Source organism: Parasteatoda tepidariorum, chromosome 1 (assembly GCF_982258835.1).
Source record: "Parasteatoda tepidariorum strain Cologne lab strain chromosome 1, Ptep-v5.0, whole genome shotgun sequence".
In the NCBI taxonomy this organism is placed as follows: domain Eukaryota; kingdom Metazoa; phylum Arthropoda; class Arachnida; order Araneae; family Theridiidae; genus Parasteatoda; species Parasteatoda tepidariorum.
The window spans coordinates 12,557,945-12,585,546 of NC_141755.1; the positions used below are offsets into that span (position 1 = coordinate 12,557,945).

General features: G+C 28.0%; 1 protein-coding gene across 3 annotated transcripts; it reads right to left on the bottom strand.

The window, feature by feature from the left end:
* LOC107450521 (glutamine--fructose-6-phosphate aminotransferase [isomerizing] 2) lies at positions 1-24,743 on the bottom strand. 3 transcript variants are annotated; one of them, XM_043042028.3, is made up of 21 exons: positions 24,448-24,694; positions 22,632-22,739; positions 21,212-21,301; positions 20,407-20,532; positions 19,893-19,951; positions 18,284-18,412; positions 18,149-18,210; positions 17,641-17,720; positions 17,304-17,327; positions 16,769-16,786; positions 14,231-14,369; positions 11,585-11,655; positions 11,414-11,506; positions 10,016-10,209; positions 8,688-8,808; positions 6,428-6,585; positions 5,815-5,929; positions 3,147-3,274; positions 2,329-2,481; positions 2,075-2,251; positions 1-421 (listed from the first exon to the last, which is right to left on the bottom strand). In XM_043042028.3, the coding sequence occupies exons 1-21, from the start codon at positions 24,452-24,454 to the stop codon at positions 377-379; spliced, it is 2,097 nt and encodes a 698-aa protein (XP_042897962.1). In that variant the 5' UTR covers positions 24,455-24,694; the 3' UTR covers positions 1-376. The 3 variants fall into 3 exon arrangements, with proteins under 3 accessions (XP_042897962.1, XP_042897963.1, XP_042897964.1); XM_043042029.3 differs by lacking the exon at positions 16,769-16,786 and having other exon boundaries at positions 24,448-24,723; XM_043042030.3 differs by lacking the exons at positions 16,769-16,786; positions 17,304-17,327 and having other exon boundaries at positions 24,448-24,743.
* Between the last annotated feature and the right edge of the window lie 2,859 nt (positions 24,744-27,602).

Below are 27,602 nucleotides of genomic sequence, written 5' to 3' on the forward strand. Positions count from 1 at the left end.
TTAAAAGATAAAATTTTTATTGAGTAAAAATTTTAAACATTTTTCAGTGAATTTAAACAAATTTTAAAAACTCACAACCCTGCTACACAAAGTTAAAAAGAAAAAAAATAGAATAAAATTCTTAACTTTACAAACAAAATGCATTAAATGCTTTTTACATTCCCCGTAGCTTTGTTCCAATAATTGTGCATAAAGTGCAATTCAGTGTGAAATGAATGCTTTCCAACAAGTGAATCTATATTTACAACGATAAAAATTACAATTTTTTTAAAAATAAATGTAGATAAATTATGAACTGAAAACAAATCAGCTTTAAATTGAATATTTTAAAATATCTTCCAGTTGTTAGATGAATGTTTGATGGAAAAGGATTTTCCTATTCAACAGTAACAGATTTTGCTAAATTACGAGGACAATCAACCTGGAATAGAGAAAATATACAATAAACATTTATTTTAAAAACAATTTCAGTGGAATTCATTATTTATCTCCAGCTATATAATAGTGCTTACCCACATAAAATTTGCTTTTTAATTATTCATTTAATATGCATTTTTTAAATTTATATAAAAAATTGTGCACCATAGGACTCCTTGAAACCATAATATTTAACACTAGAAAGATTGAAATGCCTAGAAAGCCTAAAGGGGCCAACTGTCTTACTGTGGAACTCACACCATAGATTATTAACTGCCCTGCAGTTGCTGCAGGCCTTCACCTCTTAAACTACCCTACAGAAGAAGATTTATATTCATGTAATGCCATAGAGATAGCAAATACTATTCAAGCACACCATGAGATATGATTCAATAGAGGATACGACACCAACCAATATACAGTTTAAAAAGTAGTTAAACTCCTCATTTTAAAATATATGCAGTATGATTTTCATTACTTTGTTCTTGAAATAAAAATAAATATAAGATAAAAATATACAGTTTTACTTTTAAATTTATAACAATTTAGAGTATCTTAAGCAAAGCAGTATATTTTCAGAAAAATATTTTGCTCAACAAATTAGCACAAAGATAGAGAAATTTTGGAAATTGATGCTTTTATTTTTGGTACCTCATAATTTTAACTTTTGATAGTTACAACTTGTTTTAAACTAAGGCCGTTCCTTTTACTAAGGAATTGAGTTAATTTTTGGTTATATTTCATAGATAAGCTTCACCATAAGCTGAATTTCTTTATATATTTACAATACATTTTATAAAGCTAATATTTGCATATGATAAATATTTTATGCAAACTTTAATTAAAAAAAGTTTTATAAATACATAAAAATTTTTTTTAAAAATAAAAGTTAAAACCATCCTTTAAATGCTTGGGAGAGATTGAAATATGAACATAAAATTTTAAACCCATAATTTTTAATTTTATTACCATCGCTGAGCTATCAATATTAATTACTATAACTTTGTAATTTTGAACACAAACCAGAAGCCAAAGAAACTCCTGGATCAGGCATTCGGTTAATCTTTCCTTCATAGAGGTCTTACTGACCTAACTAAACTCATTTGCATTACATTAAGAGAAAAATCACAAAAATTTCTCACAATTAATTTCATAGCAACCCATGATCTGTCTACCACTTGGGATTGATAAGAGCTTGGAATCTATAACAGCTGGACACATCTTATGAATTTACCCACCATCACAGGGACAAAGACCTACATCGCCTCTTTAGCACTATCTTTTAAGCCATCTTAGCACTCAAAACCATAAATTCAAAATACATTACAGTAAGATTTATATTAACCCCTTAATCTCAGACTTTTTTCATTCTTATAACAAACTTACACTATATAGTAAAAATATACATAAGTCCATAATGGAGCTTTTAGTTTTAAACAAATTTTAAAATAGGAGAAATATTTTTGAATTAAACATTCTTGAAGCAAAACTGGAAAAAGGGGAAAAACAAAGTACAATTAAGAACTATTTATACCACAGGTACAAAACTGACAATATCATAGAACTCTTATTTAACTTAAGTTAAAAAGAGGAGTTCTATCGAGAAAATTGTTCAATTAAGAATTCTATTAAAGCACTTTAATTTAAAAATACTTACATTGCATCCTCTCAAAACAGCAATATGATAAGAAAGCAATTGCATAGGTATAACAGTCAAAATTCCTTGAAGACAGTCAACTGCATGAGGCACTTCTAAAAATTTGAAAGCGTGCGACTGAGTTTCAGTATCACCCCTCTCACAAATTATCACAGGTCTTCCTCCACGAGCTATCACCTGTAAAAGCATTCATGTTAAAATTTCATTTATTAAAAAACTTCCAAGCATGAATATTGTAAAAATGAATGACTCACTTGTTGCAATGCATTCATGCATTTTGAATACACTGGATCTTTTGTTACAACCATAATAACTGGCATGGCATCATCAATTAAGGCTAAAGGTCCATGTTTCAATTCACCAGCTAAAATACCTTCAGAGTGCATGTACGTTAATTCTTTTATTTTCTGAAATAACAAAGGATTCATTTGAGTGTTAACACAGTTAAATTCAAATGTATGTAACTTACAAATTTCAAACACAGCATTTCCAATGCAAAAGATTCTGAACAATTTAGGCAAAACTTCTCTTTTCTATAAACATTTTTTTAAAACAAAATCTTCACAACATTCTAGAGAAAACAACTGACCAAATTATGATAAAGTTAATAAAGTCATTTAAAAATATAAGAGATCAATAAACAATTTAAATGATTAAGTTTTTTGCCATAGTGTGGAGCTCAAACTGTGGGAGATTGTTGCCATTTCGGTGGGCATCAATAAAAGTTCTCTAGCATTATAGTTCGGACAAATTAGACTTTTTGCATTTATTCTCAAAAAGCTGGAAATTATTTTATTTTCCTATTTAAGAGAACACAAAAAGTTCAGTAAATTTTAGGATAGCAAAATAAATAAACACCTATTTTAACTTTATTAGATAAGTTTTAAGCTTTAACAAATAGATTCTGTTAAAGAAAATGTCTGCATACAAACTTAAGGCTTCCTTTTTTGACATTGAAAAATGGCTGACAAAAACTGTATTAATTGTTTCTGCACACAAATATGAAACTGGAAAATTTACAAACATAATTTTTTTCAAATGATTTAATATGAGATTAAAATCTTGTACATACCAATGCTCCTTCAAGACAAGTGGCATGGTTGTAGCCTCTACCCATAACCAATACAGATTTTTGATGAAACAACTCTTCAGATATTTTTTTGATATCTTCATCCAATTTCAAAACTTCCTTAATATGATCTAAAATTTTAAAAAGTGATAATTAAAGTATCAAATTATGTAAGACATTTTTGGATGCAAGATTTATTTAAAGTATTTCCAAGTTTTGAACTGGATATTATACTAGACAATTACAGAATTCGAATAAATATCAAATTTAAGCCTTTTATCTCTTCTATGCATGCACAGTGAGGGGAAAAAAACTGACAACACCCTGAATAATTTTTGATCTAACGGTCAGATCTTCACAATCTGGGCCTCAACCTGAATGGTTTAAATGGGTGACTCCAAATATGTTAATTGGCGAAGACAATATTTTAAATTAAGAAATCAGACATAAGAATGTACTTTCAATGAATAAACATACCTTTTTTCTGCAAACTGGGAAATATGGTCTTAATAGTTTGGTCAGGAGAGTGATCCAAAGTTTGGATCTCCTAACGTAAATTTTATTTTTTGTGCCTCGTCATCTCAAGAGCTTTTTAACAGAATTGAAAAATATTTTTGAATACATTGGTATACATTTTTTACGTCATTTTGAAGTATCTAACTTTAAATGGCAAAATACAAATTTTGAACGAAATCTGTTTAATAGTTCCTGAGAAATGATTTTCAAAAAGTCTTATTTTTAAAATAAGGTTTCTCCAGAACTATTTGGCTAAATTTGCTCAAATTTTATATTTTGCCATGTAAAATTAGATACTTTTTATTTAAATAATTACATACCTTACAATTAAAAAAATTTTAAGACAAATAAAATATTCAGTATAGTTATATTTTGCATGGATTCACCTTTGGATAAATGAATTTCATAATCATGTACATGCATGCAAAGATTTTTTAATTTGCTTAAAAACTGAGAAATACTCAAAAATTAAAATTAGGGGGCCAAACTTTAGATCACTATCTTGACCAAACTATTAGTACCATACTTCTCAGATTATGGCTACCCCCTATATTTTAATTATTCTACCGCTATATCATAAATCTGAATTCATTTAACAAAAAGGTATATTCATTCAGAGAGAGTACCTTTTTCAGTTTGATTTTGTAACTTAAAATATCACCTGCAATAAATAGGATATTTTACTTTATATTTCATAACAGTCGTTGAACAGCTGATCCAATTTTTATGGGTTTACGTCTACTAATGTTCAACTCCAAAGCCTTGTCATTTTGAACCCAATCCAGTAGACAAGGGAACTCCTGGATCGAATATTGGGAGAAATTTGCCTTCGTGGAGGACTTTTTGATGGAGTTAACCCGCATTTGCGTTACATGGAAACCTCCCAGGGTTAGCCTGACTGCAAGGGGACTAACCCATGATCCGTCTACCACGGAGGATATTTCACGTTAGCACTGTGGCAGGTGCCAGCTGGATGCGGAATTCGCATAGACTGGGATTCTAACCCGGCTCGCCGCATGGGAAGACCAACGCTCTATCCCTTGAACCATCACATCTCAAATAGCATATTTGAAGCCCTCTCCTCAAATCATTAAGATAGTCCAAAAATGTAAAGATTCAATCATTAGATTAAAAGTTATTAAAGGTGTTTTTTGCGCACTGTACACTAATGTTAAACCAAATCATATTGAAACAGTTGCCTTGACAAGGTAAACAAAAATAAAAAATAGTTAAGTTTCCTCAAAAGGTACACAGCAAAAAGAAAAGCGCTTGAATTGAGCTTCCACTTAAGCAATACACGAACATTCCAGTCCTAACTGAATAAATTACAATTGAAATATTTTTTTAAAAGCTTAAAAAGCTTTCCACCACTTAATATGCTCACTGCTACCTAAAGTCTGGTCATTATTCTGCATCTAATTGAAAATTGGTTTTCAATAAAAATAAAATCAATTAGATTTATTTTTTTAGCAACCATTTTTGACTTCCCAATTCACAATAAGTTTATTCCAATGAACAATGTTTTTATAATTGAGAGAAAATTAATATTTTATGTAAAATAAAGTGATAACATAATATACAGCTTGCTACCATTTGATCAGTTTTATTGACACAAACTACCAACAAGAATTTTGTAACATGCAGGAGCAGAATTCGCAGAGAAAGTGTCAAAAATTTCCAGATCATGGCAACTCGGTAAAGGTACACAATTGTGGACAACTAAGTTTTTAGAATACAAAAGTTTGAGCCGTAGTGGCTCAGAGGACAGAGCATTCACCTTACAATAGAAGAACCGGGCTCTAATAACAGCGATGGCTGGTCGAAACTAATTTTGCACCCAACTCACACGGACTACAGTGTTGAAGAAAAAATATCCTCAGTGGTAGACAGATCATGGGTTAGAGTCCTCTTGCCGTCAACCTAACTGTGGCAGGTTTTTGTGATTTTCTTCTTCATGTAATGCAAATGTGGATTAGTTGCATCAAAAAGTTCTCCACAAAGGCAAAATTCCTTGTCTTCTAGATCAAGTTCAAAATTACAAGAATACGGAGTTGAACATTGGAACTCAAAATTGGGACGGCAGTTTGACAGTTATAAAAATAAAATGAAAGTTCAACAATATATTCAAACTTAAATAAAATGAAGTTTAAATTACCTGGGAGACTCTTAAGACCTCTTATAATTTCACTTCTCCTGGAAAGCATAGAAATACGATCTTCGGACATAACCAAAGCAAACATCACTAAAGATAAAAACTGACTTGTGTAAGCCTAAAAAAAATTTAGCTTTTAAAAATTAGAAATAGCACAATAAATTATAAATGTTTTAAAATAATTCATTTGTACAAAAACTTTAAATGTGTTTTCTGTTACATAAATTTTAAATATTTTCCCCCCAAACAAGAAAACATTTGTAAAATCTTACTCATCAACTGCAGTTTTAGTGGAAATTACTTTAAGATGGTTTTAGAATATTGAAATGAATTTAACATGTTTGAGAAAAAGTAAACAAATGAGAAAATTTAGTAGCTCTAATAAAGTAGGAAAAAATAGATACTTAGAAAATACTTTGTTTGGGGATTACCTAAAAATACTAAATCAAATATTTAAAAAGTAAAAATTTTTTACAACAGTTAAAAATTTTGTCTTAAGAAAATAATAAGCAGAAAAAATTTTGGAATTCGAAATCTTTAGCATAAAATACACAATATTAAATTTGCTTTTAATAAAATAGCAATAGTCTAAAGAGTTATTACAAAAGAGAATTACTTTAGTACTGGCTACACCAATTTCTGGACCTGCATTGATATGGATTCCACAATGACTTTCTCTGCAAATACTACTGCCAACAGTATTGGTGACTCCAACAATTAAAGCACCACGCTGCTTACAATAACGAAGAGCATTCAATGTATCAGCTGTCTCCCCTTTAATATAAAAATATAATTTGCTCAGTTTCTCTTAAACATTCAGTAAATTTCACAAAGTTTAAAATATTGAAAAATATTTTGTTCTTAGACTGTTCATTCATAAACAGTAAAATAAATTTTTTTATCAAGTCCATGTGATAGAGGATTTAGAAAATTAAAATTTATAAGAGATTATAAAACGTCAATAAATTTCTTAAATCAAAAATAAGAATATAGTACCTTGGAAAGTTTATTTGTTTACCTTCAATTTGTTCTGAATTCTAGCAAATAACCTTTCAGTTGAAAGTTTTTTAAGTCACAATACTAGGGGTGCACAGCTTTTTTGAGAGAAGGGCCACTTGCACAGCATGCAGATTAATGAAGGGCTGCACGCATATTTAGTCACGTTAGCGGCAACTATGATAATTTTTATCTAAACATTAGTGTTTTAAGCACCAAATATTTTATCAGTAAACTTAACATATTTGCAAAAAATTAATACTTTTAATTGAGTAGGATATAAATTTTAACCAAAAAGAAGCTTACAGAATAAAAGTGCAAAGAAAAACTAAAAAAAAAAAAACTCATTTTATAGAGTAATATAAATTTGAACTAAATATTTTAATAAAAGAAAATTTATAATGTTTAAACAAAGACCAAACTGAAGTTTTTTATTCCTTCCAGAAGTTCCGGCGGGTCGCACATGAACAGGCGGCAGCCCGCATTTGTCCCTCAGGCCATAGGTTGTGCACTCCTACACAATACTATGATATGCTATGGCTTTGTGAAATTCAGCTCCTTGCCAAATGGGCAAAAACAAAATTTTGAGTAGGTAATTTGTTTGGTGAGAAACATTTTAGTTACTTAGTAGTTGATAGTATTCTTAGCATTTGTCAAATCAAACTAACTATTTCCAAATTCCATGACTTATCCCTATTTTCCAGGTGGGAAAAAACTCATTTGAAGTTAACTTAAGCGTTTGAATTTAGATTCTCAAATATGAATAGCTGGAAACATGATCAGTAACACAATTAGCCATATTTTCTGGTAATACTAATCAAATAAAGTGCATTAGGGTTTTAATGTGATACAGTAACTTGCAATAAAAGAAAAAGCTAATTATACATCAAAGTCTAGAGACTAATGGTGACCAGAGAACACTAAATTGAACCACCCTAAAATAGTCAATTTAGTGTAAAGGGTTGGTATGCTGATTAGGTTTACAGTGGAAATTTTGAACAAGACATTTCAGTTTCTGCTTTGCGCATATGTCGGATAAACAGAAATTTGGATTTTTAAGATGAAATGCCAGAAGTTAAAGACTGGCAGCAGAAGTTAAAAAATGCCGGGTTCGAAATGTCGATTGATTATTGAAGAATCTGTTAATATACAGTTTCCATTCATGTGTAATCCCTTTTTTTGTTAGCCAGAATCTTTTGAAAGTTTTTTTTTAAACACTTTAATTAAAAAGTAGTCATAAAACATCGATATTGAATAACTGACAAAATAAACTATAAATTATTGTATTAAAAAATAGAGACCTGAACAGACTATTAAAATTTTACTTACTGATCCTTTGAATCAGCAATTAGTTTCTACTCTAGCATATACAAAATTGAAGTGATTAATAGAACATGTTTTAGCAACATGCATTTAGTCCTGTTAGAACAAACAAGTCAAGTGATATTTATAAGCGTTCAATTCTTCACATTTAAGATCATGCCAGGATTTATTAAATAGTATTGAATTACTTCAAATTTTTGAACAAAATGAGAAATTTATTCTTTTGAGTTTCTGTGATGAAAAAATAAATTAAAGTTTCAGTTTTTTCTAAATTTCAAAACTTAAGTCACAGAAACAGGTGGGCTTGCAATAAAAAAAATTCACCTTCATTTTCAAATCAAATTTATATTTTACGGACAAATTGACAAATGAAAAGTAAAAAGGTTGGTGTAACAAATCATAGATAAGTGAAATTAAAATAAATGCTAAAAGATCTAAGTGAGAGACCTTAAAAAATTACAGATAATGACTGAATCACATCTTGTACATTTGATTATTAATCTCACTGAGTATTACAAAAATTTCTTTCTATCTAAAAATCTATAATGAATACCCACCGGATTGAGATATGAAGAAGCATACATCATCCCTAAAAATAGGGGTATTTCTGTCAAGGAAATCACTTGCAAGTTCAATCATCACTGGCAATTCTGTCAATTCCTCCAGAATTTGACGGGTCTAAAAATAAACATATCATATTAGTTTGAGGAAGGACAAAAAGAAAGGTGTATTTAAAATGTTTTCTTAATTTTATCTTGAAGATACGTAACCGAGAATTTTATTAAAATGCTATGCAAAAAGATGCACAACCTATGGTTCACAATATTTGCCTTTCAAAATTTAATTATTTTTACAAAAGAAAAAAATAGTTACCGTGGTAAATTATTTTACAGGTCATTCAGATTTTGTTTTCTAGGTTCAAGCTTAAACTTAAATAACACTATTTCGTTGTGTAAGTTTTTTTAATGCCATGCATTTAATGTCTACAATAAAATGTACAAGCAACTTCAAACAAATAAAATGTAAAAAATTCTAACATTGAAAAAAAAAGTATAATTTCCAAAATTGGTTTTAAATGTCACATTTATCAGATATTGCACATAAGAAATATTTCAAGCTAATTTTTGGAAATATGAAATTTACTAGATTCTTCTCTATATCTATTATAATGAGAGAAAAAATTTGTAATCTTGTATGCATATCTTTACATTTATTTGCATTAATCACTTGAGTAAATAAAATAGTTAGGTATATACAAGCCATACCCATAGACTTAGAGGTTGGCCAGCTCCAAGAGCAAGGCACATCGACCAGAGGTCTATTGTACCCAAACCCTAAATCATGATTAGCAAGAAAGCCCTATAGCTGAAATAAAATTCAGCAAACACCTTACAGAAACATCTTGCAGTCCTCAAGTCTTAATGCAATGATGTCCCATATGCTCAAATCTTTAAGAATAGACGTCACAATCACTAAGTATATGTCGTGATGTCTCCTCTTAAAAATGATAACCTCAACAAAGAATTAGATTAAATTCCCATTATGTATAGGTGTCTCCTGAGGATGCAGTGTCCAGTAAGAAGACCAATGATCTTCCTCAAATTGTTTCTATTAAGCTTTAAAAGCTCTTTTTGATGTACACCAGGACAGTGAGAATTCAGCTCCTTAGCTTGTCTCTGACCGTCAGTGACGTGCCATTGCTCACAGGTAATTTTGCTATAGAGCTTGAATACGGCCATCCAGAGGGATAAGTAATTAAATCGGATCTAAAATCTTACATTTTATAACTCCACTAAACTAAATATGACTTGCATAACACTTTAAATGAGATTTGAAATGTGGTGGGTTTTTTGCCAAGCAGTATATTTTTGCAAACAGTACTTACAGCAACAGCACTATGATAGCTGGTACCGCATCCAATCAGAAGAAGTCTCCTGCATCGTTTGATTTCGGGTATGTAATCCTTTATGCCTCCGAGCACAACTGTTTCAGCTTCTAGGTTGACACGACCTCGCATTGTGTTAATCACAGATTCTGGTTGCTCAAATATTTCCTTCTGCATGAAGGAGCTATAGTTGCCTAAAAGAAATGCATTATTTAAAAGTATATTAAAAGAAAGCTTGCCCAATTTTAATTTATTAAAATCACAATAGATAATTTAAAAAATGTTTGACGTAAAATATTTTAACTTTGACTTGTCTGATAAACTTAAAATACAGTTTGACAGTCTAAGAATATTTCATTAAAGTTATGACCTGAAGAGAAATTTTTCCAGAGCAGTAATTTTGCAACAGTGAAATTTTTTAAATTAAAGCAATAAATTAATGAGAAATCACATTTTAGCTGTGTTTCTAATGTTTCCTGAAAAATATACATTGTGAGACTATTTCTATATATGATCCTGAGCCAAAATTATCATCCAAGTTTTGGAAACTGGGTAAGCCTGCACAAGAAAATGAAAACAGTCTCAGAAGGAAAACTTTAAAGTATAAACACCAGACAAATCACTATGAGGTACAGCAAAAAAACCTGGAGATAATTCTTAACTTTATTAAATATTTTGTTTGTTATTTGTAATAGGCTTTATACCTAAAAACTTGTCAGAATTTGCACAAAATACAATATGAAACTTTTTTTCACAGATAAATATGATACATCTATATAATTGTAAAAAAAATGATTTAACATCAGATAATTATTGTAATCTAATCAAGGTATGATTATGCAAAAATTTTTATTAGATCAAGCTAAATCATTAAAAAATATATTAGGGTTGTGAGAAATTCAGGATGATAAAAATTAGCAAAAGAATTTAACTCCATTATTGTAAGTTAACCCAAAAATTTTAAGCAAAAAAAAATTTAAATTAAGCATCTGTTCTTTCTTTAAAAAGTTATTTATATTAAGCAGCTAGTATTAAAGTAATAAAAACTTATTTTACCCAGCTTAGGAAAATAAGATTTATGCACAATCAAGAAATAATTTTAAGAATATAAAGTTTATATCGCCTTTTTCTCACATCTATTCTAGTAATACTATTTTTTTCTTAAAAAAAAGTTCAATAATGATACTCTGGCTGTGAAAATGAAACAAACATTGAGTTCATTTTCTCAAACTTAATACTAGTTATGTGCCAATAGACCATTAAGCTAGTTTAGGCTTCCTAGCTTTTTTCCCAGAGTTCCCACTCAGTTTAAAAATAAAATAAAAGGACTTTTCAATGACCTTCAAGGATATTTTTCTTATATTTTTCAATACTTGAACAATTATGTTAGAAACAAACCTTTCATTATTTCTTGAATTGCCATTTTAAGAGTAATAATTTCTCTTGCAGTTGACTCATCAAGTGTACGCTTCATTCTGTGTATAGTCAGATCTAAAATTAAAAAGTAAACATTTAAAAAAATCTATTTTAAGGAAACAAAATCTACTTTCACAGAAGCTGAATTCTTACTTCCATCTTTAACAGCTGCTACATCATCGTCTTCTAAGAATATTACTCTATTAGTATGTTCAATCACAGCACTAAAAAAAAATAATCTTGTGTTACATATTAAGCAACTAATAAAAATGCTTTATTGGTCTCATTTAAGCTGCCATAAAAAAATTTGCAGGGATTCCAATAAATTGATCTACTTCGTTATAAATGGTAATTAATGTTTATGCCAAAATTATATATTTAATTCTAATAATGATGTATATAACCCCCAAGTATGATCTAAAGGCTCATGAGTGGGTGGAGATTGGATTCAGACATCAGGGGTAGTTACCGAACAGTCATTCTGGTTCTTCCCTAAACACTGATAATCACATTGATTTGTTTTATCTTAATGACTTTGACGAGTTATCGTACAGACTATTTTCTTATCGTAAATAATTTTATATATTTAACAATACAATTCACGAGTTCTTTTCTAAAAAGTTCCGCTAATTGAAATTATAACCTAATATAAGTAGATAAGGTTTGATTAAGTAATAAGATTAGACAATATTTATTCTTTATTCTATGGCATTAATGTGCAGTTTATTTTATTTTTACTCTCAACTCATTGAAGTGAATGATTGCTCCATGGTTATAACTTTCAATGGTGACTGAAATTGAAAATCATAAGTTTAATTGCCATTTTAATATATTTTAAATTAAACCTTTTAGTGCCACGGCACAAGTCTTCCATTAGTAGTTAAATGTTAACATTTTTGATAAAATTTACAATTTAATTTTATTATAAACCACATTATAATTTATTTTTTATTTAACAATAAACTTCAGTTACATATTAGTTTCACAAAAAGCAGAATTTTAGATTTACATAAAACTGACGTTGGGGATCAATTTGACTCTCATGAGAAATTAATGTCATTCCAAAGTAAATGAATTTGTAATTGATGACTATTGTTTAAAATACCTTAAAATTTTAGAGATTAAAAAGATCAGTTTTTTTAACAAGAGTAATATTTTATTACTGATTCTTTTGCCAGAATACAAGTCCCATGAAAATAAAAACTTAAATACATTAGCACACAACAAGTATAAAACTGGCTTCTTAGTCATGCGATAAATTTGTATTTTGTTTTAAACGTTAATAAATGTTCTCCATGAGTAAATGTTACTAGACTGTACTTTACAATGAGTTCAACCCGAGCCGCAATGGCTTAGGGGATAGAGCATTCGCCTTCCAATGAGGTGAACTGGGTTCGAATCCCCAGCGATGACTGGTAGAAATGAACCCGCAACTGGCTTGCACTGGCCACAGTGCTGACATAAAATATCCTCAGCGGTAGACGACCCCTTGGGGGTTCTCATGGACTCCTTTCCATGTAACGCAAATGCAGGTCAGTTACATCAAAAAGTCCTTTACAAAGGCAAATTTGTTCCAGGAGTTCCCTTGTCTTCCGGATTGGGATCAAAATTACAAGGCTATGGAGTTGACGATTAGAAATCGTAAACCCAAAAATTGGGTCGGCTGTTCAACGATGATTATAAAATGTGTTCAACCTATTACAAGTTTAGTTAATTTAATAGCAAAATGAAAATATGGAAATTTTTTTGAATGAGCTCTTTTAGAGCTTACACAAAATTGCAGAACTTTATTTTACTAGCAAGAACTTTACTTTTGAAGCAAGAAAATATTGATGCAGAAAATCCAAAATAGATGAACTAATATTGTATATATACTATTAATCTTTTTAGAACTTAAATGTTTTGTGAAATACTGATTTGTTAAAAGTAACTTTTAACACATTTTTGTACAATAGTTGAAACTAGAATGTACAAGATTTTTGACATGAACAAAAAGAATTCTTTTAGAAACTGCTTGATGTGAATTTTACATATTTAAATACATATATTAAAAATTTGATTTTGTAACTTGTAGAAGCTACTGTACTATTAAATAAAAGATTTTTAATTTATAGATCAACTTATAATTCTTTTGAGAAATTTATTACAATAAAGCAAAGTTTAAAATAAGAACCATACCAGTTCAGGAGTAATATTTTAGTTACTTCAAAGCATATTTTTATCATTACATAGAAGTAATAGTTCCCCCAGAGATTATGATGCAGTAAAGAGACGTAAAAATGCAACTAGAATACTGATTTGCTTAGTTAGAAAGAATGATGCAGCTTTTTGCTTTTAATGAAAGTACAAAGTAAAACACTAAAATAACATTAAATCAAAAATATCTAACCATCTATGCCTTCTAAAGTTAACTTAGAATTCAAATTTAAAGTGTTTAGTATTAGGCTAAAAATACTTTCTAGCATATCGCTGGTTCAAAGTTAAAACAACACTTCTGCACTCACTTCTCATGTTATTTGATTAAGAAGTGAGTGCAGAAGTGTCTTTTTAACCTTGAACCAGCGATATGTAACTTTTTTTGAAAAAAAAACTACCTAATTGCACCCATATGATAGTTATTTCATTTGAAACTAATAAAAAATTTAATTTTTAAAATTTATAATATGCAAGCTCGCATCATAGTGTTCTGCATTTTGACAACTGTACTCTAGGAATATTTCTTTTTTTACAAACTATATTGCATATTCCAGAACAGAAATTTCAAAATACAGTGGAGATGTTCTAATAATGAATAATTACCTAGCATCTGATGCAAAGAAATATTCCACTTCTTTATCATCACCAGTTGGATGAAACTCTGTGGTGGAATCAGATCGAGGAATACCTTGAGCTTGCACTGTACCAGCAGGTAAGGGGGAGGTTTGATGAGAGCGCATATCTAAACCACACATTCATAACGAGAAAAAAAAATTAGTAACACTCAAAACAAACAAAACTTTGATATATTTAATTCAAATGAACTAGCTGGCTGCTTAGTTTAGAAATATCCACAAACACTATAGAAAGTATTGAATAACTATTAAGAAAATATTAAAATACTCAATGGCATACATTGACAAAAACATTTTAGTGGTTTCTATAACAAGTTATAAAAACTTAAGAAAATGGTATCATAAATACAGAATGCAGTTTACTTATATGCTAATTTTCAATAACAGAAGAAAATTTTTAAGTATAGAGCTTTATATTTGTACAATCATTAATTCTTCACCAAGCGCTGATTTAATTTAAAGTGTACAGCACTAAATTGTAGAAACAAAAAATTAATATTTTGTTGTTGGAAAAAAGACATTTTTATAATGCTTAACATATTTTAAACTTTACAAAAAAAAAATGGAACAGTTTAGACAAAGCTGAAGAATTGGAAGAAAACTTAGCACAAGATAAGAGTTTTGCATAATAGAAATAAAATAGTAAAAGTATATTAAGGTTTAATTTTACTATCAGCTTTGAAGCATTATTTAGCTCTCCATTCAAATAACTCAAATGGATCAAAAAAGAAAAATTGAACCTCATGTTAATTAACTTCACAATTTGATTTTATTAAATTTAAATTATCAACTTAAAACACAAATTCAAAACTAATAACACATATTTAAAAAACTTGTTCGTTAATTGTCAAGACACAAGCTAAAAACAGAAAACTTTAATAAAATTGCAACCTATTTTTTGAAATATATTTTTAGATCTGCTTACCATCGGTTAAATGAATAAATATTTTACAGAGAGTTACTTTAAACTGTAACATGAAAAGCGTCTAGTAAACTCAAAACAAGAATTATAAATTCAAACTGTTAAATTTTGCATGTTATTCTTTAACTGAGCCATTTTTTTGTCTCAACAATACGTATGGTCAATGCATATTAATTTTAAGAAATTTTTCTTCAGTTTCCAAAAACAATTACCATAACTCCTTTATGATTTTAACAATACATTTTTGTGACTAAAAGCTAACAAAACATAAAAGTTCACTATTGAAATATCTTTTAACTTAACAAATTTTTATGACAGGAACTAATAAAACTAGATAATATTCCATAACATAACATTCATAACAAAAACAATAAGCAAACTGACAGACAAAACAGACTGAACAAAAAATTAAAAGGTAAACATCTAAGAGAAGAAATGAAAAAAAAAAAAAAAATCTTAAATACTTTAAATAGAAAAATGAAATATTGCTTTTTATTTAACTGAAACGTGCTTCATAAGAGATTAATGGGGTCACATTCTTATATTACAAGGAAATACAAGAACGGTACAAAAAACAAAATTAAAAGAACCTAAATTTAAATGGAATTAAATGAGAATGGAATTAAATGAGATAAGCGATAAACTAATTATATACTTCATACAGGAATCTCTTTACAATTTTGTGGCTGCATATTTAAATAAAATAAAAATTTGCAAACAAAGGAAAAAGATAATCTGACATAATACAGAACCAGAAAAAATGAAGTTCAAGTAATCTACATTTCTCTTAAACTTGTGAGATTTAATATCATCTATCTACATCAAACAATATCTTGTTATCCGATAGTATTTTTCATAGCATGAAAAAGAAACTATTTTGCACCTGACCTTTCTAAACTTTCTAAGTTGATATTTCTGCAACATTCTAACTTAATTTATCAATATCTGGCTCAGATTTAAAGTTAAGTAATTTTCAGGATAATAAATTGAGCAACACAAAAACATAAAACACAAATAAAGAAGCAGTTTCAGTACTATAAACAAATATCAATGAGGATACAAAGGATAAAAGAAAAAATTGAACTCAATCAAGTTGCAGCAAGTTAATGTAGAAAAAATTGACCAGCAACATGTATAGAGGAACCAGACAAATCTAGGCAGGGTAAAGTGGTAAGATTTATAATAAGAAATTAAAAAGTAAATCTTGGGAAAGACTGACTGGGCAAAACTTTCAAGTTGTCGGAAAATAAAGTACTCCTTTTCCTTACTTTCATACTGGAAATAGAAAGAAAATACTTTTCTCTAGATTTTCAGTATGATGGACTTACAATGCATTGCTGCTTTTTTTTTTTACTAGTTTCAGTAGTCAATGATTAGATGCAACTTCGTCATGCAATTTTTTGTAGCATGCAACTGCGGATATTTGTTTACAATATTGAAATTGCTTTTCTTTTCTGTTTTAAACTTTATGTTACAATACTCTAGTTCAAAGTTAGCCTTTATTTCTTTTATAAAGAGGAATTATATAATAAAAAATGAAGTAGCAATATTTCATCATAGAGAATAAAAAATAAATTAAAGTACCTGAGTTTTGATTGTCATCTAGAGACAAAGGTGCAACATAGGATGTCAACATGCAGGAAGGGTGAGAAAGGAAGGTATATCAAAATAAGATTAGAACAAAGCACAAAAACAGAAAATAGAAACAATACATAGTTTAGTATGAAACATAAGGTTATAAGAGTTAACATTCCTATACATTACAAGAGTTTAATAGACAAAACTTTTCAGAAAAAATTAGTAAAATTTATTGAGAAAACTAAGAATAAATTAGATATTCATAACCATTAGTAAGTTTAGAATTGAAAATTAAAATCTTAAATTAAAACCCTTCATAAAAAGGAAAAATTTAGAAATACACATTCAGATTTATGTCTACATTATAAATTGATGTAAAGACATTTTTAGAGATGTTTATAATGAATATTTTAATGATAGTAAAATAATTAAGTTTTACATAAAAATATTCATTCTTTCAGAATACTTAAAAATCTGAAAAAAGATCAATTATTCTAATATAGTTTCAAAGCTTGAAGGATGGATTGAAAAAATTTTGTACCTTGAATGCTCTGTTTTTCCAGATCTGAAGTTGCGTGCATGTGAAGAAAAGAAGCATGCATGGAAATAAAGATCACATTCACAATTAGAAATACAGATTGAATATAGAATACACAAAACTCTTGAATAAAAAGATATTATACATTAAAGAATAAAAATGCAAAGAGTAGTTTCATTTTAAATAAGTGCTCACTTAATATTTTAAGAAGTGCAGTTAAGAATACAGTTATGAATTCAATTTTTATAGTAAAAACTGATTTTCCTAAACATAAATTATTAAACACTGATATTTTTCAATGTAAAATTAAAATGATTTAGATTTTCTGCAACATTCTTACCCTTGCTGTATAATACAGGAATATAATCTGTAGCTAGAGTAGTCTTGCTTTTAATGCCCACAAGCAAAGGACTTCCCCGCCTAAAAAAAGTTTAAAAAATTTAACACTCAAAATACTCAAATTATAGTAGAAAGTCTTAAATTCCTTACAACAGCCTATGTGTATATTAAGTTATAGTAGAAAATAAAATCTAAGTACAGGAACAAAATAATATTGCCAATAACAATTAGTGTACAAAATTTTTTAAATTTTTTGAATGCTAACTAAAAAGCTTAATATATTTATAGAAAAGGTATAGTTTTGTTCTAATACAGACATTTTAAAATTGAATGGTATACATTTTTAAAATTAAAAAAGTATACCATGAAATTGAACAAAATTAATTTTGTTAATTTTAGACAACGAAAAGTAGTAATCAAAAATTGAAAGGAAAAAATTTCTTAAGACATTATTGGTCAATATTTTACAAAACTTACATATTTACAAAAATATAAGAAAGTGAACTAACCTAGTTGCAACACATTCATTTGGATATTTTTTACTTTTAAATACTAGAGCAAATGCACCTTCCTAAAAAAAGAATATGAAATGATAAGTCAATAATAAAATATTATAACAAATTCACAGCAAAAACAATACTTACCAGCTGCAGGATAACTTGTTCAACAAGTTCTCTAAAAGACAAATGAGGATTATTTTGATGAAGGTGTAGAATCAATTTTGATATAACTTCAGTGTCTGTTTCAGATTCAAATTTGTGTCCATGATTCAGCTGCAAGGAAATATTAATAAAATTAAATTTATTTGACTTACAGTAAATTTAAAACAAATATTTAAAATAAAAAGTTAACAAGGAACTCAAGATAACTTTCTGTAAAGGTGTACGGCAATTATTTATTATTTTTTTTTGGTTAGGAAGATACCCTCCATTTTAGCACTTCAGCTACATTAAATTAAAATTAAACCACAAAACAATTGCGGGTAAAATTCATGTAATTTACTCGAAAAAACTACAAAAATGGATTAAATTTTTATCTTGAACATATAACATTAAATTAAAGCAATTAGAATTTTTTTTAAAGCAAATATTTGCAAAGTGTGTAATTTCTGTGATTCTAAATTTCTGTAAAATTTGACTGTTAAGAAATACTGAGGAACTTAATGGCATAAAAATTGGACTACAGATTGCCATACATTTACATTCCATATAAAGAAAGTATTTTATAGAACATAAGAATTTCATCCATTGCTGATAACATAAAAAGCCTCCTTGTTGAAACAAAATTTTTATTCAAAATAACATTTGTATTTTGAGAAATACTAACTTAGATAGCTTTGATTTCCTATGTACATTTGTCAATCTATAAATGTCTAAATATTATGTAGAATGCTTAGATAAAGTAGAAATAAATTAACATAAATAAAAAATTGGAATGAGTTTATAAAACATCAGCATTACATTTGTGAGAATTCAATTGTACATACACCATCCACCCGTTGCTAAGCACCTACTACAATTTTTCAGTGCTCTACCTTTTATCTACAAACACTAGTAGTCACCAGTAGTACTGCTACTGGAAAAAAAGGGTGGTCAAATATTGAGAAAAAAAAAAGTCTCCTGTAGATACAAATTTTTGATCTCTGTGAAACAATTAATTTTATCGATAATTTAAAACATAAATGTTACCATCTTTAAAATTAATTACTATGTAGTCACTTAGAAAATTTAAGTAATGAAAGCCTATATTGTTTTGATAATAAAATTTAATTAAAAAAGCTGTCAAAACTCTCTGGGATAAAAGTATAATAAAATTTTGAAAATAAAATATTCAGCTATAAGAAACAGTAAAAATACAAATACAGACTTTAATTTGAAAGAATAAAATGGGATGTATAATTTTTATAAATAAGTTTCTCTAGTTAATTTTTCTATATATCAAAAATTTTAATTTAAATTTATAAAATGGTTCCAAAAATAAGATTAAGTTAATTTTTAAATATAATTTATTTCATAAAAATGTTTCAATCTAAAATTGTTCAATTTTATGCATTTCTCATTCCAAACATTTCAAATGTGGTTATCAAATGATTCCAAAAACTAAGTTTGAAACACTCAATAGGTTTTATTACTCATTTAGTTCTAAAGTTTATAGAAATTACAATTAAAATAATTAATGAAAAATAAAGTATCAGCAAGACAAAATTTGGACAAATTTCTATAATATGATTTCCAATACTTAAACAATAAATACCAGGAATTTCTTGACATCTTTGTAGTTAGTAATAATGCCATTATGAACACAAACAAATTCTGAAACAAAAAGAACACAATTTTAAAGTCAGTGCAAGTCAATTATAATTACCATTATATTAAGCAAGATTTTAACAAATTCACATTTTTCTTTTTGCAAAATACAAAAAATTAGATTTGCAAAGTAAAACAATAAATCACTAGAAATTTTTAAAATTAAAACATACGATGGATTAATATGTAAAAACATTAGCTGCTGAAGTTTGTTTTTAATTTTTTTTAACGTATAATTTAGATTTTTTTTCTAAGTGAATAAGCAACAGAAATCCTTTCAAACTATAACTAAATATTGAACTGCTTCCTATCTGGCCAGATTATAACCTAGTAAATATAACAAAACAAAAAAATATAAATTCACGCAAGCGTTAATTCAATTCAAAATTAAATTTTTTTCAATTAAAATGCACATAAAATTTCATAAAAAAAATTTAACATGGTCGATTTTAAATGCTTACCGTTTGAAGGATCAGATCTTTGTGGATGACTATTACATGCACTGGGAGCACCGTGAGTAGCCCAACGAGTATGAGCTATTCCAACGTGGGAATCATACTCTTGACTAAAATCAATATCAGTAGCGTCTGAAAGAAATGTTAAACTATATTAAATACCCAATTATTAAATATAAGCAGTGATCATAGAATAAAAATCTAAGTACTTGGAAGCTCAATACAAAAAAATTTTTTTAATTAAATAATTTTTTTTTGGATTATGTTAAATAAAAGTCTGGTCTTCTAAGAAACTTGTTTTCAAAACAAGATAGTTTGAAAGTATGCAATTGAGAGATTTTTGGTGCCCTTATGTTCTGTATTTTATTTACTGCCAGAATGCACTTAAGTTTCACATTAATTAGTATCTGAAAATATAACCTAAAAAGTGACTAAAAATTATCTATGCTAAGTTATAAGCATTTAACAATATCTTTTAATATCATATAATTAATATAATTCCTTGTGTAATTTATAAAATTTTAAAACTGAAATTATGCAGAAAAAGCATAAAACAATTAGCAATTTTTGTTTATGTATTTTATGAATTATTAAAAATAAATTTACTCAAATATAAATAACCTATTGTGGAAAATAATCAAATAGAAAAAAATTTCATTTTTTAATGTTTTAAATTAAAAATCTACAAAATTATAAAAACTAATCTGATGCATAACATATGGAAATTACATTAGAATTTTCAAACATAAAAGTTTGAATAATTTAAACATGTTTGACAAATTAATTTAAGATTTTAACAGCAATGATTTACCCCAAATTTCATTCTCAAGCATTTTCACTTTTCCACTTCGTCTGATTATTTGAATAGATGTTCCAACAGCATCACCATCAATAGCAACTCCTAGTTTTTGAAAGAAAAAAAAATACCATTTGTTAGTATATTTTAAATTCAAAATAAAATTTTAGTAGGATTTCAAAGAATACACTGAAGAAATAAAAAAAAAAGTTAGAATGTTACTGCCATAAAATTGAAAAAAACTTACTTCGCGATTGATTTCGAGAAAAGTGGCTCGACAACTTTTTGTAGTTTACCATATAAAGATGCCAAATATATAAAATTCTAATTTTGAATTTTCTGATGTTTAAGCTTATTTTTCAATTGCAGGACAGAATAAATTATACAATGGCCTATATGTTGTAATTTAATTATAATAGAAAGTAAAATTATTTGTTTTAAAACCTGTCTTATATTTTAAATTCAGCACAGCTTTTCAATGCAACTTTTCTTTAAAATCTGAAATTGAATTTACATGCATTAGCAGCAAAAAGCTGAAAGCAGTTAAAAAATAATTAACTCCATGGAGTCTTTTGCACACGTCTGTAAATATATCTCTTATGTTATAATAAAGTTAATGTTAAACATTGAAATTTATTTTGACTTATTTTTTGAAAATGAACTTTTTCCAAAAGAAAATTAACCAAAAAACCCAACCCTTTGACTGTCTATCACAATCTTAATCTAGATTATAACTTGCTATTAGTTTCTCGATATAAATCTTACTTAAAAAAATGTTAATGTTGATAAACTATAAACACCAAAATACTTGTACATTTTCAGGTGGCTCCACAATACAAAAGACAGAAAAATAAACACGTAATAGCATTATTCAATTAACAAATTTCTTAGCTCTTAGTTGAATTTTAGATTGTAGTTTAAAATAAAGTATATTAAAATTTTAATATAGTGCGTATTAAGCAAAAGTCACAAATGTTTTAATATTAGTCACAGGAGCTTTTTCTCTATTTGCCATTCTTTATACGCATTTCATTTGTACTTAAAATTCCTGTTGATTTTTTTTTTCACTAAATTTCAAAAACATTGCTCATAGAAAGTGAAAAATAAAAATAAAATATATTTAATTCCATGCATATATTTATATATAAAATAAAATATATTTTATTCCATGTCCTACCCATAATAGTATCAGCCACATTTTATATTTTAATTGTAAATAAAACTTTTATAAATTTCATCCTTTTCTCTTACATGCATAAAAATGTTAGGTAATTGAAAAATATCCCATATAATTTTTAAAAAATATTAAATATTTATAAATGAAGAAATTTTTTTAAAAAGAAAACTTATCAAAATTAAACATCCACCAACATGGAGTTGCTCTTTTGTGTAATAAGCCTGACAGTTTGAAAATTAAATTGATTTTGAATTATACCTGCAGAGTCATAGCCTCTGTATTCTAGACGCTGCAAACCTCTAATTAGAAACTCCAAAATTTCTTTTCGAGTACGAGGCTCCAAATAATTCAAGTATGCAAAGATTCCTGAAATAAAAAATGTTCTATAATTTATTAAAATGAAAGACTTAGTATAAAGAATAACACTTCTACTGGTTAGTATTTATAACGTTATTCAACTGTCAAAAAATTTAAATTGAAAAATACTTTCATAAAGTATATCGTAGTGGAGTACAACTTTCAGCTCAAAGACTACATATGACCTTTTAATAATTTAAATGAGCCAATTTGCAGTTTAGCCCAAAATTTTGAATATTACTCAAGAAATTTTCTTTTAACACATTTAAATTAAAATTTTTTAAAGAAGTTTTCTTTATGATAAAATAAGTAGTTTAACCCACTGATGGTTCTGCATGTGAAAAGTCTTATTTTATGCAGCAGTCTTCTCTGCATAGCAAAGCGGGTTTTTCCATGTTAACAGATAGGGGAATAGTGTATCGGGGAGAAACATTCTCCCAATTTTACTCCTTTTCTTCACTGCCAGAGGGTTAAGAGTTTACTTCAAAAACAAAAGAGTAGCTAAAATAGTTTAAAGTTTAGTAAAGTAGTTTAAAAAGTAATACGTACCTAGTGTATATACATAATATATATATATAGCTAAAATTAAGTATTTTAAAAATATAGTAAAAATGTGTATAAGTTTAAATATTTTTACACTATAAGGTTTTATAAATATTTTAATAGTAGAATAATATCTCTAGTTATTTTCATTAAATTAGCTCATAGAAATAGTTAAATTTCCCTTTAAGAAAATTGTGGCCTTCAAATGCTCAGCTATTTAGCCAGGTGGTCTATGTAAAATAGTTGTGCGCCACCAGTAATGTAAGGACTCCGTAATACAAAACATTCAATAGTTTTTTAACTGACAGTAGTAAGTAATCATTAAATAGTTCATAAAAACACATTTAAAAAGAAAATTGCTTTAAATACATATAAACGAGAATTTAAATTTTTTTTTTTATAAAAATTAAAGTAGTACTCAGTATTGGCATATTTAACTAAATACTAGAAATGCATAATACACAAGACTGGTTCGCAGAAAATTTGTCACCATTCCTAGAAACTTCATTAATATTACTCATCAGTGCACAATGCAAGTTCTGATTATTACAATATACTGAATTGTAGAGTAGGTTCAAAAAGTATACACACATAATTACACATTGTATATGAATACAATGTGCTTGCAGAAAGTTTCATTTTATTTAAGACCACAAATCCCTAACTTCATTTTATCGCTATTTAATTAAATTACATACCAACGGTTGTATAAACTTTATTCTAAACACTGCACAGCTTTACAAAACATATTGAAAACTGTTTTAAAAAATAAAGATATTCTAAGTGTCCCAGCTACTAAATACTTAAACTAACAACTAAGTATCAGCACTAAAATTTTCTTAAATAGGAATGTAGTATTACAAAAACTAAAATTACGAAAGAATGTACAAGATAAAAACACCGTTAAAAGCTTTACATATTTACAGCAAACTTTTCAGATATATATATATTAAAGAAAGCAGATAATTAAAAAGGATTAGAGTAATTTTAAGCATGTAAATAACGACCAAAATTTAAGACTCCTAATAAAATAAGAAGGACAAATTTTATGTTTATAACGAATTGATATTGTTTTTGTTAAGTCCAAGATAGTTATTTCTTTTTTGTCTACAAGCAGGGTTAGTATTAATTAGCGTTATGAATTTTAAAAGTTTAGCTAAATCACAATACTCACCGCACATTTTTAGATGATACGCGAGAGCACTAATGTAAGACTACTGGAAGAAGTATATGTGAGTTATACCGGTTAAATGACTTCTTAAAAGAATTTGTTCATAACTCAACTACTTCTGAATAAAACCAGATTTGAAAAGAAAAAGGATGAATGTTTGACGTAGCAGACAGCCGGGTCTGCAAAATGCAAACAACTCATTTAAGTCCCACCTATTTCATCCATGACAGACAGATTACATGCTGTGAGTGGTCAGATCAGGAGGCTCGTCTCAAACGTAGAGAGATTGAAGTTGAAGTAAATTTTGTTTATTTTATGAATAATAATTAAATAAGTAGACAAATATATAAAGCACAAATTAAGTTATTTTCTTTGAAAAGCTGTGTATTTATTATCACAATAAATAATTAATTTGTAATTCAGATTTCAGCCTGATTTTTGAACTATTTGTGAATTAGTTTTTCAATACCACGATTTCTGATGTCAAGTTAGTCCCGCACTGGACTGATCGTAAAGGTATAGGTAGGCACATTATTGGCGTCGCACGAGAGCTGCACAATGGACTATTGGCGATCGTCTGGAAAACATCCCGGAGGATGATTTGAAGACACTTCCTCAATTTAGACATAAATGTGAAGGGGAAGGAAATTCACTCCGGTTCCCTGTACCCATGATTTCTGCTCAGCAACCGACCACAAACTTTCAATTCCACACATTTTACGAGCACGTATATCACATGCTCAGTGGGTCTCAGTGGAGTCGTAGATCGAGCCCCAGCCCTTCCGGACCGAAGTCCGATTCTCTAACCACTGGGCTACTACGGCCCCTGATCGTAAAGGCGCGGTGATCAGAAGTACACCGAAGTCAAGCATCACTGGCTGCTGTCAGTAAGCGGGTCTGTGACCATTTTGATCAGTTTTGTAGGGACAAAGAGTTCTCGGTATAGGTCCTTGTTAACTGTTCGATTATATAGTACTCGATTTTGCGCGCAGGTCGTCGGGCTACCAAAATAGGAGAGCTATTCCTAATGCAGAGGATCTGAATTGTGATGGCATGTCTTCTGATCATCCTCAGAAATGTTTCTTAGACCGTCTCTATTAGCCAATTGTGCATTTCTAGTGCGACGAAAAAAAAAAAAAAAAACCCCACCTACCTAATGTCAAATTAGACAATGGTTGATGATCATGGATCATACTGATAATCGTATAAAGTTAATATGATTTTGTAAAAAAAATTCGAATGTGAAATTAATCTTTGAACTACTAAAAAAATTGCCAACGATGCAAATTTCACTCTTTTCCTGGGGGAGTAATTGTGATAAATTAACAATTAAGATAGTATTTATGAATATGTAATGGAATGGAATCTTTTTGATATATCCCCGGAAGGCTAGTATATAAAAATGGAGGGAAAAAAATTGTTTCTCTTACGATGTTTCGCAAGAAACTATCATTAATGAATCAACTTTATTTATTTATTATTTGTAAAAATTTCTTTACGTCACAGTGTTTTACTGCACTTTTAACGCTAAGACAAAGGCTATACAAAATCTCTCAATTGTCTAAAGAAGCCCTTTTTTTTTTCAAGGAAATCTGACTTATGTAACATTTCCATCTACATACACACCCGAAAATTTAAAAAAAAGTTTTGCCATTCATATATTCTATTCCTATTTGTACATTCCAAAAAAAAAACATGCTTATATAATTGAACGATTTGTTATTTTTTCACACTTTATATTTTACACCCGGTTGCAGAAACTTTCCAGAACTGCAGCGTGCTCTGCAAATTATTGCAGCATCTGCGGATTTCTTTTTCTTTTTAAAAAACAATGAAACAAAATGTGGTGGGGGAGAATTGATGAGATTCCTTTTTAAAACATCTCTTAACTGTTTCGAATACAAATTATTTATTGAGGGAACACCGCATAGAATAAGAAATTCAAAAAAAAAAAAAAAAATACTTCTATTTGATTACTGTCTGTATATGTATTTATATAATTTTTTGTAGTATCATTTAATAAAATTCATCTTGAATTAGACAGCATAATTTTTGTTGTTGTATAAAAACGTTATATGTGCAAATTTTGCTAAATGCATGTTAGATTGAGCTGAATTTTTTCATAACAATCTCTGTCTTTGTTGAGGTCGCAGAGAAATTTGGATTTATGAAGAGAATATTGTAGATTCATTTCGTAAATTCTGCTACCGTGATTTTACATAAGTGAATTTTTATTCGCGAGCACTTTATTTATAATTTAATAAATAAAATTTAATAAAATTAAATTTGATTTTAAACAACATAAAATCTTTATACATAAAAACGTTACGTTTGCAAATTTTGTTAAATGCATGTTAGATTAAGCTGAATTTTTACAGTTATAATCTCTGTCTATGTTGAGGTCGCAGACAAATCTGAATTTATGAAGAGAGTATTGCAGATTCACTTCGTAAATTTTGCTATCGAAATTTTACAAATTCGCATTTTTTGTCGTAAGGGTTTTATTATTAGTTTTATTATTAGTGAAAAATATGATTTAATTAAGTTTTCAAGAATAATAAATTATTTCTAGAATAATAAATTATTTCCAGAATATTCGAATTGTATTGTTGGAAACAGCTGGGCTTTGTTTTTCTTGGATACTCATGAATTTTTTTTTGTTGTTTTCCCACATTGATTATAAGTTAGATACAGTTCGTATGCAAATATATCTATGTTTGTAATTCACCTTTGTTGAAAAGATAAGAATGACTTTTGACAGTTTGAGTGTTTTCCTAAAATGAAAGTGAAATAATCCATACATAAAAAAAAATATTATGAACAGGATGTAAGGATAAAAATGTGAAACTTGGAATATATTTTTTCCCCCTGAAGTTTCGTAATAATTGAAAAAAAAAAATCCCTTTACTTCCTTCGGGAAATCTTGCGGATTTAATTTTGACACAATTTTCTTTACTTTGAGGAAATAGAGGGAAATATAGGGGAGTTTCTTTTTAATTTATTTTCTCGAATCAAGATAAGTACAAGGATTGATATGTGGAACTATTATTTTTCTGAAATGTCAATTTTAAATATTTGGAAATGATCATAATAAAGGCAGAATCATGAAATAGTTTTATTCATTATATTATATATTTTAGATTTTTTTTGTTTTGTGT

Coding starts and splice junctions, on each gene's coding strand:
- LOC107450521 (XM_043042028.3), bottom strand. Junction 19,952..20,406: donor AAGATCTGATCCTTCAAACG/GTAAGCATTTAA, acceptor TTTTTGTTTCAG/AATTTGTTTGTGTTCATAAT. Junction 2,252..2,328: donor GCATGAATGCATTGCAACAA/GTGAGTCATTCA, acceptor ATGCTTTTACAG/GTGATAGCTCGTGGAGGAAG.